Source organism: Sprattus sprattus (assembly GCF_963457725.1).
Source record: "Sprattus sprattus genome assembly, chromosome: 1".
Classification (NCBI taxonomy): Eukaryota; Metazoa; Chordata; class Actinopteri; order Clupeiformes; family Clupeidae; genus Sprattus; species Sprattus sprattus.
In genome coordinates this window covers 43147790-43160036 of record NC_137920.1, presented here as the reverse complement: position 1 = coordinate 43160036, position 12247 = coordinate 43147790, and the positions used below count along the sequence as shown (strand labels likewise).

Below are 12247 nucleotides of genomic sequence, written 5' to 3'. Positions count from 1 at the left end.
CCCCCCTTCTCCCTTATTCTCTCTATCTCTCTCTATCCCTTATTCGCTCTATATCTCTCTATATCTCTCTTTCCTTCTCTCTATCTCTCTCTTTCCCTTATTCTATCTATCTCTCTCATTCCCTTATTCTCTCTATCTCTCTCTATCCTTCTCTCTATCCCTCTCTTTCCCTTTTTCTCTCTATCTCTCTCTTTCTCGTATTCTCTCTATCTCCCTCTTACCCTTATTCTCTCTATCTCTCTCTTTCCCTTCTCTATCTCTCTCTATCTCCCTCTTTCCCTTATTCTCTCTATCTCTGTCTTTCCCTTATTCTCTCTATCTCTTTCCTTCTCTTCGTTCTATCTCTCTCTATTTCTCTCTTTCCCTTATTCTCTCTATCTCTCTCTATCTCTCTCTTTTCTTATTCTCTCTATCTCTCTCTATCACCCTCTATCACCCTGTCCTCCCAGGCGTCTCCTCATGAGATAGAGGCGCGTATGCCCTGCGGTCTGGTCAAAGGGCATGCGTACTCCGTAACCATGGTGAAGCGTGTGCGTGTGGGCCACGGGCTGCTGGCATTCTTTAAGAACGAGGTGGTTCCACTCCTGCGAATGAGGAACCCCTGGGGCCAGCACGAATGGACAGGGTCCTGGAGCGACAGGTAGAACGCTCAGCACCTCTCTATCTCTCTCTTTCTCTATCTGTATCCCTCTATCTCTCTATCCACCTCTCTATCTATCTATCCATCTCTCTCTCTCTCTCACTCTATATCTCCATCTCTCCATCTCTCTATCTTTCTCTTTCTATCTCTCCATCTCTCTATCACTCTATATCTCCATCTCTCTATCTCTCTATCTTTCTATCCCTCTATCTCTCTATCTCAATCTGTCCTTCCCTCCATCAGCCAGGGGAGAGTTAGGGTGACACAGAGAGAGAGAACAGAGAGAACAGAGAGAGAGAGAGAGAACAGAGAGAGAGGGAGAACAGAGAGAATAGATCCCATGCTGGCTGTACTGTACTGCTGTAGTATTGTGCTGGAAGCTGAGGTGTTATTCTGGTGCTGTTTCCCCGGCACAGCTCAGAGGAGTGGGCCAAGATCGGGGACACGGAGCGGGGCAACCTGGGACTCACCGTGGAGGACGACGGGGAGTTCTGGTGAGTTCTGCAGATTGAGGATGCTCATGTTCTCTACGGAAGATATACAGTGTGTCTTCATTTATAGTAATATGAAGCATATGTGTGTGTGTGTTTGGTGTAATTTAGTATCCTCAACGTGTGTGTGTGTGTGTGTGTGTGTGTGTGTGTGTGTGTGTGTGTGTGTGTGTGTGTGTGTGTGTGTGTGTGTGTGTGTGTGTGTGTGTGTGTGTGTGTGTGTGTGTGCGTTCGTTCGTGCGTGCGTGCGTGTGTGTGTGTGTATAAGTATGTGTGCGTGTGTGTGTGCGTGTGCGGGTGCAGGTGTGTGTGCGTGTGCGTGTGCGTGTATCAGAATTTCTCTTGAGGACTTCTGCCGCTACTTCACTGATGTTGGCGTGTGTCGTGTCATCAACACCTCTGTGTGTTTGTGTGTGTGTGTGTGTGTGTGTGTGTGTTTGTGTGTGTGTGTGTGTGTGTGTGTCAGGATGTCTCTTGAGGACTTCTGCCGCTACTTCACTGATGTTGACGTGTGTCGTCTGATCAACACCTCGGTGCTCACCATACACAAGACCTGGCACGAAGCAGTGCACCATGGGAGCTGGACACGCCATGCAGAACCGCTAAAGAACCGCTGCGGAGGCTGCATGAACCACAAGAGCACTTTTCTACAGAACCCACAGGTGTGTGTGTGTGTGTGTGTGATAGAGAGAGAGATAGAGAGCAGTGTGTGTGTGTTTGGGGTGTAGATTAGTGTGTGTGTGAGTGTGTGTGTGTGTGTGTGTGTGTGTGTGTGTGTGTGTGTGTGGGTGTGAGAGTGAGTGTGTGTGTGTGTGTGTGTGTGTCAAAGACACTTTCCTACAGAACCCACAGGTGTGTGTGTATTTCAAGAAGCCCATTTTAAGTAGAGATCCCATACTGTTACCGTTCAGAAGACCCCTTATTATGCACCTATAAACACACACCCACACACCCATACACACTCACACACACACACACACACACACACACACACACACAAACACACCTTCACCTGTTTACACACACACACCTTCACCTGTTCACACACACACACACACCTTCACCTGTTTAAACAAACACACCTTCACCTGTTCACACACACACACACACACACACACCTTCACCTGTTCACACACACACACCTTCACCTGTTTAAACAAACACACCTTCACCTGTTCACACACACACACACACACACCTTCACCTGTTTACACAAACACACCTTCACCTGTTCACACAAACACACCTTCACCTGTTCACACACACACACCTTCACCTGTTCACACAAACATACCTTCACCTGTTTACACACACCTTCACCTGTTTACACACACACACACACCTTTACCTGTTTACACACACACACACCTTCACCTGTTTACACACACACAGCTTTACCTGTTTACACACAGGCAGCCCAATGACCCCAGGGTGGGTTTTTACACCGTGTACTGTGTACTGTGTACTGTGTGCGTGTGCGTGTGCGTGTGCTTGTGTGTGTGTGCTGTGTGTGTGTGTGTGTGCAGTATCTGTTTGAGGTCCCAAAGGAGGAGGATGAGATCCTGATCTCCCTTCAGCAGAGAGACATGAAGGTCCACAGATCCAGAGGGCAAGGAGAAAACCTCACCGTCGGATTCGCTCTCTTTAAGGTGTGTATGTGTGTATGAGATAGAGATAGAGAGGATATATCTGGTATATATGTGTGTGTGTGTGTGTGTGTGTATGAGATAGAGATAGAGAGGATATATTTGGTATATATATGTGTGTGTGTGTGTTTGTGTTTGTGTGTGTATGAGATAGAGATGGAGAGGATATATCTGGTATATATACTGTATATATGTGTGTGTGTGTGTGTGTGTGTGTGTGTGTGTGTGTGTGTGTGTGTTTGTGTGTGTATGAGATAGAGATGGAAAGGACATATCTGGTATACAGTGCCACTTGAAAGTATGTGAACCCCTTGAGGACTTAAGCGTTTTCTGTTGTTTTACCATGATTTTTCATTTTTTTATCACCAATTTTCCATAGATGAAATGTCAGGTTTATGTTTATCATTTGCATGTACTTGTTTAGAGGAAATTGTTTGAGAAGCTGAAAAACTACATGAAACATGGAATTAGTCCATTTCAAAAGTAAGTGAACCCCCAGCTGAATTGATAAAGTCAAGCAGGTAACAGATTCAGTGAAACTTATTTGGGTGAATAATTAGTCAATTGAGCAAACCGATCATCTGAGACATCCTTAGGGAAAGGTTTGGGCCATACAGATTAAAAGAGAGAGGAATCCAACCAAACTACTGTAGTGCAAAGGTGTACCCACACAGATCAACAATGCCGAGAGGAAACGAGATATCCGAGAACATCAGGAAGAAGGTACTGACAGCCCATCAGTCTTGGGAAAGCTATAAGACCATCTCCAAAAGATTCCAGCTCCATCCATCCATCCAAGACAAATAATTTTGAAATGGAGGGTATTCAGCATGACCGCATCTCTGCCTAGAAGTGGACGCCCATCAAGACCATCACCAAAAAGCACCAGAAGAAGAATAAATCAGGTAAAAGTCAACCCACACATCACCTCTAAAGAGTTTCAGACCTCTCTGGCAGCATCTGGGGTAAATGTACATGGGTCTACAATCAGACGAAAATTGTTGGTTTTGATCGTGACAAAATAACTCTATCTCGGACTCATCTGTTTAAAGAAGGGACTTCCAGAAGGCCTTTGGTTTATCCAAGTGCTCTCGGGCAAAGTTGAAACGGGCAGTTTTGTTCTTTCTTGAGAGCAGATGCTTCCTTCTAGCAACCCGATCATGAATGTCATGTCTATTCAATTTTCGTCTGATTGTAGACCCATGTACATTTACCCCAGATGCTGCCAGAGAGGTCTGAAACTCTTTAGAGGTGATGTGTGGGTTGACTTTTACCTGATTTATTCTTCTTCTGGTGTTTCATGGTGATGGTCTTGATGGGCGTCCCCTTCTAGGCAGAGATGCGGTCATGTTGAATACCCTCCATTTCTAAATGATTTGTCTTGGATGGATGGATGGAGCTGGAATATTTTGGAGATGGTCTTATAGCTTTCCCAAGACTGATGGGCTGTCAGAACCTTCTTCCTGATGTTCTCGGATATCTCGTTTCCTTTCGGCATTGTTGATCTGTGTGGGTACACCTTGGCACTACAGTAGTTTGGTTGGTTTCCTCCCTCTTTTAATCTGTGTTGCCCAAACCTTTCCCTAAGGATGTCTCAGATGATCGGTTTGCTTAATTGACTAATTAAGCACCCAAATAAGTTTCACTGAATCTGTTACCTGCTTGACTTTACAAATTCAGCTGGGGGTTCACTTACTTTTGAAATGGACTAATTCCATGTTTCATGTAGTCTTTTGGCTACTCAAACAATTCCCTCTAAAAAAAGTACATGCAAATGATAAACATAAACCTGACATTCTTTCTATGGAAAATTGGTGATGAAAAAAATGAAAAATCATGGTAAAACAACAGAAAACTCCTAAGTGGTCAAGGGGTTCACATACTTTAAAGTGGCACTGTATATACTGTATATATGTGTGTGTGTGTGTGTGTGTGTGTGTGTGTGTGTGTGTGTGTGTGTGGAGAGAGAGGATACATGTTTTAGTTCCTGTTTGCTTGATTCTGATAGGTGGAGCGAAACAGGAAGTACCGCATGCATGACATCATCACCCAGCAGAACGTGGCCACGTCGACCTACATCAACGCTCGTTCTGTGTTCATGAGGATCACCCTACCGAGGGGCCGCTACGTAGTCATCCCTTCCAACTTCGAGGTGTGTTTGTCTGTGTGAGAATGGATGGATATATGCATCTATAGATACAGTATTTATGTACTGTATGTATGTGTGTGTGTGTTTGTCTGTGTGAGAATGGATGGATATATGCATCTATAGATACAGTATTTATGTACTGTATGTATGTATGTGTGTGTGTGTTTGTGTGTGTGTGTGTGTGTGTGTGTGTGTGTGTGTGTGTTTATGTATACATATAATATGTGTATGTACGGACCCCCGTTTTCAATCCCCCCTCTCTTCCTCCTACCCTTTTTCTTTCCACCCCCCCCCCCCCTCGCTCTCCATCCCTCTATCTCTCTCTCTTTAGCCTGGGCATCTTGGAGATTTCATGCTGAGACTATATGCTGATGAGGACTCTGAATGCAGGTGAGTGTGTGTGTGTGTGTGTGTTCGTTTGTGTCTGTCTTTGTGCGTGTGTGTGAGTTTGGTGTTTGTCTGTGTGTGTGCGTGTATTAATGCGGTTAACGTGTAAATGTTAAAGGCACAATATGCAATAATTATGCTTCAGGATTAGGGTTAGGATAAGCAGTTTAACCTTAAAATAACAGCTTCAAAAAAATTGGGGCGCTACAATGACTTTTAATATGGAGAATTACGTCCGTGCCAATGGCATAGCAGGGTCGATAGGCATATAACTGCCTTCTGTAGTTTTGCCTGCTGATGCCCGCCGACCTGACTTTGATTACCTTCTGCCGATCTAGTAAGTAGCTTATTTGCCGTCTTGCTTAGTCTTGTGTTGCACATGATTGATGTTTGACTGTGTAAGGACAGTCGTTGAGTAATTAGTTTGTCATAATGTCAAAGTCAGCACATTTCAAGAGATTTCGTTAGTTTTAGCTGCTAGCATACCTTTAGCGAATAGCTATTAATCCTTAATGCACCTTTAAGTGAACTTATGGGTAAATGTAAATATTAATAGTTTTAACATGTTAATGTTAAGTGAACTAACTTGTAAATGTTACTTGTACTAATATGTAAATGTAAATGTTTATGTTAAGTGAACTTACTTGTAAATGTTACGTGTACTAATGTGTAAATGTAAATGTTAAGTGTACTAACTTGTAAATGTTACGTGTACTTATTTGTAAATGTAAATGCTAAGTGTGTTAGCGGGTAAATGTTAAGTGTATTAACGGGTAAATGTTAAGTGTGTTAAGGGTAAATGTTAAGTGTACTAACGGTAAGTGTTAAGTTTGTTAACGTGTAAATGTTAAGTGTGTAAACGGGTAAATGTTAAGTGTACTAACGGTAATGTTAAGTGTGTTAACAGGTAAATGTTTAGTGTGTTAACGGGTAAATGTTACGTGTGTTAACGGGTTAATGTTATGTGCACTCCTTGCGTGCCCCTGGCAGGGAGCTGACAGTAGACACGCCGCGTGTGCGCTGCTGGACCTCCTTCGTGGGCTATCCTCAGATGGTGTCCCAGATCTACATCCACGGGGCCGAGGGACTGCAGAACCAGGACAGCAACGGAGGTGCTTAGAACTTCTGTTATTAACATTCAGTAACCATGGAGACGCTTAGAACTTCTGTTATTACCCTTCAGTAACCAACGGAGGTGCTTATAACTTCTGTTATGAACATTCAGTAACCAAAGGAGGTGCTTAAAACTTCTGTTATTAGCATTCAGTAACCAACTGAGCTGCTTAAAACTTCCGTTATGAACGTAGAATTAGCAAAGCCCAAAATAATGTTTATAAACAAGCACATCTAGCTGGAAGCTATCTCCACTCCAGGTCCGTCTGGTGAGAAGTGTGTGCGTGTCTGTGGATGTATGTGTGTTTGTGTGGATAGGTGTGTGTTTGTGTGTGTATGTGTCTGTCTCTTCCAGGTGTAAATCTGTTTAAAATCCTTTAGTGACATGTGAGATGAGTTCTATGCAGTGGTGGTCCGTCAGGGCCTTCAAGGCCTTCTCTGCTGGCCTAAACATAATCAGAAAATAAATGTAATAAAATACATTTCATTTTAATATTTTCTTTTCATAAATATGTATTCAATGTCCATTATCTTCATTTCATAACTTCCAGCGTTGTTAATTTATGTTACAGCTTTCATCCAATCATATTTCAGCTATCATGTGTTGCCACGCTCCGCGAAATCTTCCCCGAGAACAGAAGTCTTCCCTGAGGCCTTCAGAATTCACGTTGAAGGCCCGTGTACATCTGATTGGTTATCACAACTGGCTGTTTCAGTTCATTTAAGTTGAATGAACTGAAACAGACAGTTGTGACAACCAATCAGATTTTGAGTTGGCGACACTGGGCCTTCTAGAAGGCCCGGAAGATTTCTTTCCTCGCGTTGAACGTGACACGTAAACGTCCTTTGATTGGATATTGAGGCAGACCGGTGCAGTGCTTCAGTGCTCAGTTTAGCTGGCTAATGCGAAAACGACGTACATGGTTATATGCTAGTTGTTTCAATTGGTAAGACTAAATATAATTACATTAACCAACTCAGATAAACTAGTTTACACCAACTTGATAATTCCAGTTTTTGATACAATTACAACGCCATTTTCAAGACGGAACTTTCAAGAAAAACTGGATATCGTGAGGATGGGAAGTTTAATGAAACTGCTTTGCAGGTGGGACAATGCGATGTTTAGTGGACAAACTTGTTAAAGCTTTCGGTGGACTTAATAAAACTTTGTAGACCTGAAAATCGCCTTTTATTTTTAAGTTGTGACAGTAATATCCAAGCGATCATATAACTGAGAGTGTACTACTCTTAATGTATTGTTAATACGGGTGTATTGATTTTAAATGCTCCGGAAATATTAATAAAGTCTGTTGTACTCGACTATGTTAAGGTGATGCAATGCTCACTTATACTGCCTTTCTGTATAAATATAATGGTTCGAGAGCCATGGCGTCATAATGATGGTATTAGGAGGTGGATTCACTCAGTTTAACATCGTGTAGGACATCGCTGAAGGCCCAGTCGTGAAATGCACGGACCGGCACTGGTTCTATGTGAGATGTGTTCTATCCTGTGGTGACACGTGAGATGTGTTCTATCCTCTGGTGACGCGTGAGATGTGATCTATCCTCTGGTGACACGTGAGATGTGTTCTATCCTCTGGTGACACGTGAGATGTGTTCTATCCTTTAGTGACACGTGAGATGTGTTCTATCCTTTGGTGACACGTGAGATGTGATCTATCCTCTGGTGACACGTGAGATGTGTTCTATCCTATGGTGACACGCGAGATGTGTTCTATCCTCTGGTGACACGTGAGATGTGTTCTATCCTTTGGTGACACGTGAGATGTGTTCTATCCTTTGGTGACACGTGAGATGTGTTCTATCACGTGTGATGTGTTCTATCCTTTGGTGACACGTGAGATGTGTTCTATCACGTTAGATGTGTTCTATCATTCGGTTAAACGTGAGATTTGTTTTCCCTGTCTTCCAGGTGCCGACCCCTATGTGATAATATCCTGTGAGCGGTCCTCGGTCCGTTCCAACATCCAGAAAGACACTCTAGCACCGCTGTTTGACACCAGAGCCATCTTCTACAGACGGAACCCACGCAAGCCCATCACTGTGGAGGTGAGAGAGAGACATTACTCAGCACCTGACCTCCTGTGCTTGCTGCTGATTGGCTGGAATGATGTATGACTCAGCATCTGACCTCCTGTGTTTGCTGCTGATTGGCTGGAATGGTGTATGACTCAGCATCTGACCTCCTGTGTTGGCTGCTGATTGGCTGGAATGGTGTATGACTCAGCATCTGACCTCCTGTGTTGGCTGCTGATTGGCTGGAATGGTGTATGACTCAGCATCTGACCTCCTGTGTTGGCTGCTGATTGGCTGGAATGGTGTATGACTCAGCATCTGACCTCCTGTGTTTGCTGCTGATTGGCTGGAATGGTGTATGACTCAGCATCTGACCTCCTGTGTTGGCTGCTGATTGGCTGGAATGGTGTATGACTCAGCATCTGACCTCCTGTGTTGGCTGCTGATTGGCTGGAATGGTGTATGACTCAGCATCTGACCTCCTGTGTTGGCTGCTGATTGGCTGGAATGGTGTATGACTCAGCATCTGACCTCCTGTTTTGGCTGCTGATTGGCTGGAATGGTGTATGACTCAGCATCTGACCTCCTGTGTTGGCTGCTGATTGGCTGGAATGGTGTATGACTCAGCATCTGACCTCCTGTGTTTGCTGCTGATTGGCTGGAATGGTGTATGACTCAGCATCTGACCTCCTGTGTTGGCTGCTGATTGGCTGGAATGGTGTATGACTCAGCATCTGACCTCCTGTGTTGGCTGCTGATTGGCTGGAATGGTGTATGACTCAGCATCTGACCTCCTGTGTTGGCTGCTGATTGGCTGGAATGGTGTATGACTTGTTTCTCATTGGCTGTTGCAACGGTGCTCTCTTAAAGCAGCACAACGGATCAATAGCTATTCGCGAACGGCATGCTAGCAGCTTAAACTAACAAAATCTCTTGAAATGTGCTGACTTTGACATTATGACAAACTAGTTACTCAACGACTGTCCTTACACAGTCAAACATCAAGCAAGTGAAATACAAGACAAAGCAAGACGGCAAATAAGCTACTTACTAGATATGCAGAGAGTTAACAAGTCCGGGCGGCGGGCTGCGGCAGGGAAAACTACAGAACGCAGTTATATGCGTAAGGACCCTTGTATCGCAATGGCACGGAGGCGATTCTTCATATTAAAAGTCATTGTAGCGCCCCAATTTTTTTTAAGCTGTTATTTTAAGGTTAAACTGCTTATCCTAGCCCTAATTCTGAAGTATAATTGTTGCATAATGGGGCTTTAAAGCAACAGTGCACTTTTGCAAACGTAACTAGTAAAACGAATAATATTCATCACTGTTGTATTAATTTTGATATTCATCTTAATGTTTTTTGTAAACATTTTTATCATATTAAATCATGTATTTTATAGCTAATATAAACTTTACTCATGTAGTTTTAATACTGTTTATTCAACTATTTATTTACGTATTTATTAACTTAATCAAGTTGCTTTTCTAACCTGGGTTACACTACTTCCTGTGTTTCTCCAGGTGTGGAACAGTAACGCTGTCAAAGACCAGTTCATGGGTCAGGTGGTCCTCACTGCGGACCTCAATGACCAATCAGATCCTCAGAAGCTGCAGCTGAGGAAGAGAGGCAGCCAGGCGGCCGACGAGATGCCCGGCACCCTCGCCCTCAGGGTGGTCTCCGCCCGCGACCTCACCGCCATGTGAACGCCGCCCCCTGATTGGCTGACGGCTGGCGGACTGATGTGAACACCGCCCCCTGATTGGCTGACGGCTGGCGGACTGATGTGAACAACGCCCCCTCATTGGCTGACGGCTGGTGGCCTGATGTGAACACCACCCCTGATTGGATGACGGCTGGCGGACGGAGAGCGTGTCAGCAGAGCTGCTCATCTCTGCTTCCTGTGTTAGCCCTGTCCCGCTGCTAACTAGCTAGCTCATTTAGCTGCTGTCCGAAAGCCTGTTAATGATAGGATTTGTTAGACTTATTCAGAATTATTGCAGAGAATAGCCACATTTAAACCAATATATTCACACACTTTGAACCTGAGATAACCTAAGTTTACATTTAAACAGATATTTTGTATGTGCCACAAGCACAGTAGACCTTACGATGTGCGGTTTACAGTTTTTTAAGTTTTTTCCAAGCCAAGAAAGTTCAGTTTCTCTGCCCACAGTTTTTACGTGACGACAGTGCCGTCTCAGAACAAATATGAATAAAACATTTGCTGAATTAAATTTCTATTATGCAAGTCAGCCAGGTGCATTGGCTGTATGTGGTTGTATGTTGGTGAATATGGTTGTATGTGGTTGTATGTTGGTGAATATGGTTGTATGTGGTTGTATGTTGGTGAATATGGTTGTATGTGGGTGTATGTGGTTGTATGTGGGTGTATATGGGTGTATGTGGTTGTATGTGGTTGTATGTGGTTGTATGTGGTTGTATGTGGTTGTATGTGGTTGTATGTGGGTGTATGTGGGTGTATGTGGTTGTATGTGGTTGTATGTGGGTGTATGTTGGTGAATATGGTTGTATGTGGTTGTATGTGGTTGTATGTGGTTCTATGTGGCTGCTGAATAGCAGCCATGATATTTGCATCAGGAGTGTTCACCTAAACAGACATGCCCAAAAATAAATCAAGAATAACTCCACAACTATCAGGCAAATATGCATAATCTTGTTACTATGCCTGAGTACATTGTAATAAACCAAAGGAGAAATGTAGGTGTTTGTCCTCGCCTAAATTGTGTTCTAGATGAGACAGAGGATACAACATCAGCAGTGATCCCTTTGACATGGATGCCACTGATTTCATTTAGCAACTCCTTAACTACAACTGTACCACAGTAGATAGAAACACCACAAAGCACATCGATTCTACACATGATAGGATAGGACCAGTGTGCCAAATGGGTCTTGTACCTCTTGAAAGGAGAACTGACTGACTGATTTACACTACAGGAGGCTACGTCCACATGTCTTTGGGCGTGTGTGTGGGCGTGGGCGTGGGCGTGGGCGTGGGCGTGGGCGTGGGCGTGGGCGTGGGCGTGGGCGTGGGCGTGGGCGTGGGCGTGGGCGTGTGTGTGTGTGTGTGTGTGTGTATGTGTGTGTGTGTGTGTGTGTGTGTGTTGGCGTGGGCGTGTGGGCGTGTGTGCTTGTGTGTGTGCGTGTGCGTGTGCGTGCGCGTGCGTGTGTGAGGACCTCAGACCTGACATCAGGATGGACGCAGAAGCCAGCAGCTCTGATAGCCCCAACAGTACTTCCACCTGCCACCAGGAGGCGATACTGAGTGAAGTCAGTGAAGGATATACAGACCACATCACAGACCAGACCCGACAAGTCCAGATCAGACCAGACCAGACAAGACCAGACCAGACCAGACCAGACCAGACCAGACCAGACCAGTCCAGACCAGTCCAGTCCAGTCCAGTCCAGTCCAGTCCAGATCAGATCAGATCAGATCAGATCAGAGACCAGACCAGACCAGACCAGACCAGATCACAGACCAGACCAGTCCAGTCCAGTCCAGTCCAGTCCAGACCAGATCAGATCACAGACCAGACCAGACCAGACCAGACCAGACCAGTCCAGACCAGTCCAGTCCAGTTCAGACCAGACCACATCACAGACCAGACCAGACCCGACCATACCAGTCCAGACCAGACCAGATCAGATCACAGACCAGACCAGACCAGATCACAGACCAGACCAGATCACAGACCAGACCAGTCCAGTCCAGTCCAGTCCAGACCAGATCAGATCACAGACCAGAGCAGAC

General features: G+C 44.7%; 1 protein-coding gene across 1 annotated transcript in view; it reads left to right on the top strand.

Moving 5' to 3' along the window:
• LOC308360475 (calpain-5-like) overlaps window positions 1–10175 on the top strand; it is a gene marked incomplete at both ends in the record, with an annotated part of 26048 nt that extends 15873 nt beyond the window's left edge. Inside the window, 9 exons of the mRNA XM_080832406.1 lie at window positions 450–640; window positions 1057–1134; window positions 1598–1793; window positions 2658–2780; window positions 4786–4929; window positions 5258–5316; window positions 6304–6425; window positions 8365–8501; window positions 9993–10175. Of these exons, the coding sequence (XP_080688532.1) occupies window positions 450–640; window positions 1057–1134; window positions 1598–1793; window positions 2658–2780; window positions 4786–4929; window positions 5258–5316; window positions 6304–6425; window positions 8365–8501; window positions 9993–10175 (1233 nt within the window). The remainder of the gene's footprint in view (window positions 1–449; window positions 641–1056; window positions 1135–1597; window positions 1794–2657; window positions 2781–4785; window positions 4930–5257; window positions 5317–6303; window positions 6426–8364; window positions 8502–9992) is intronic.
• Between the last annotated feature and the right edge of the window lie 2072 nt (window positions 10176–12247).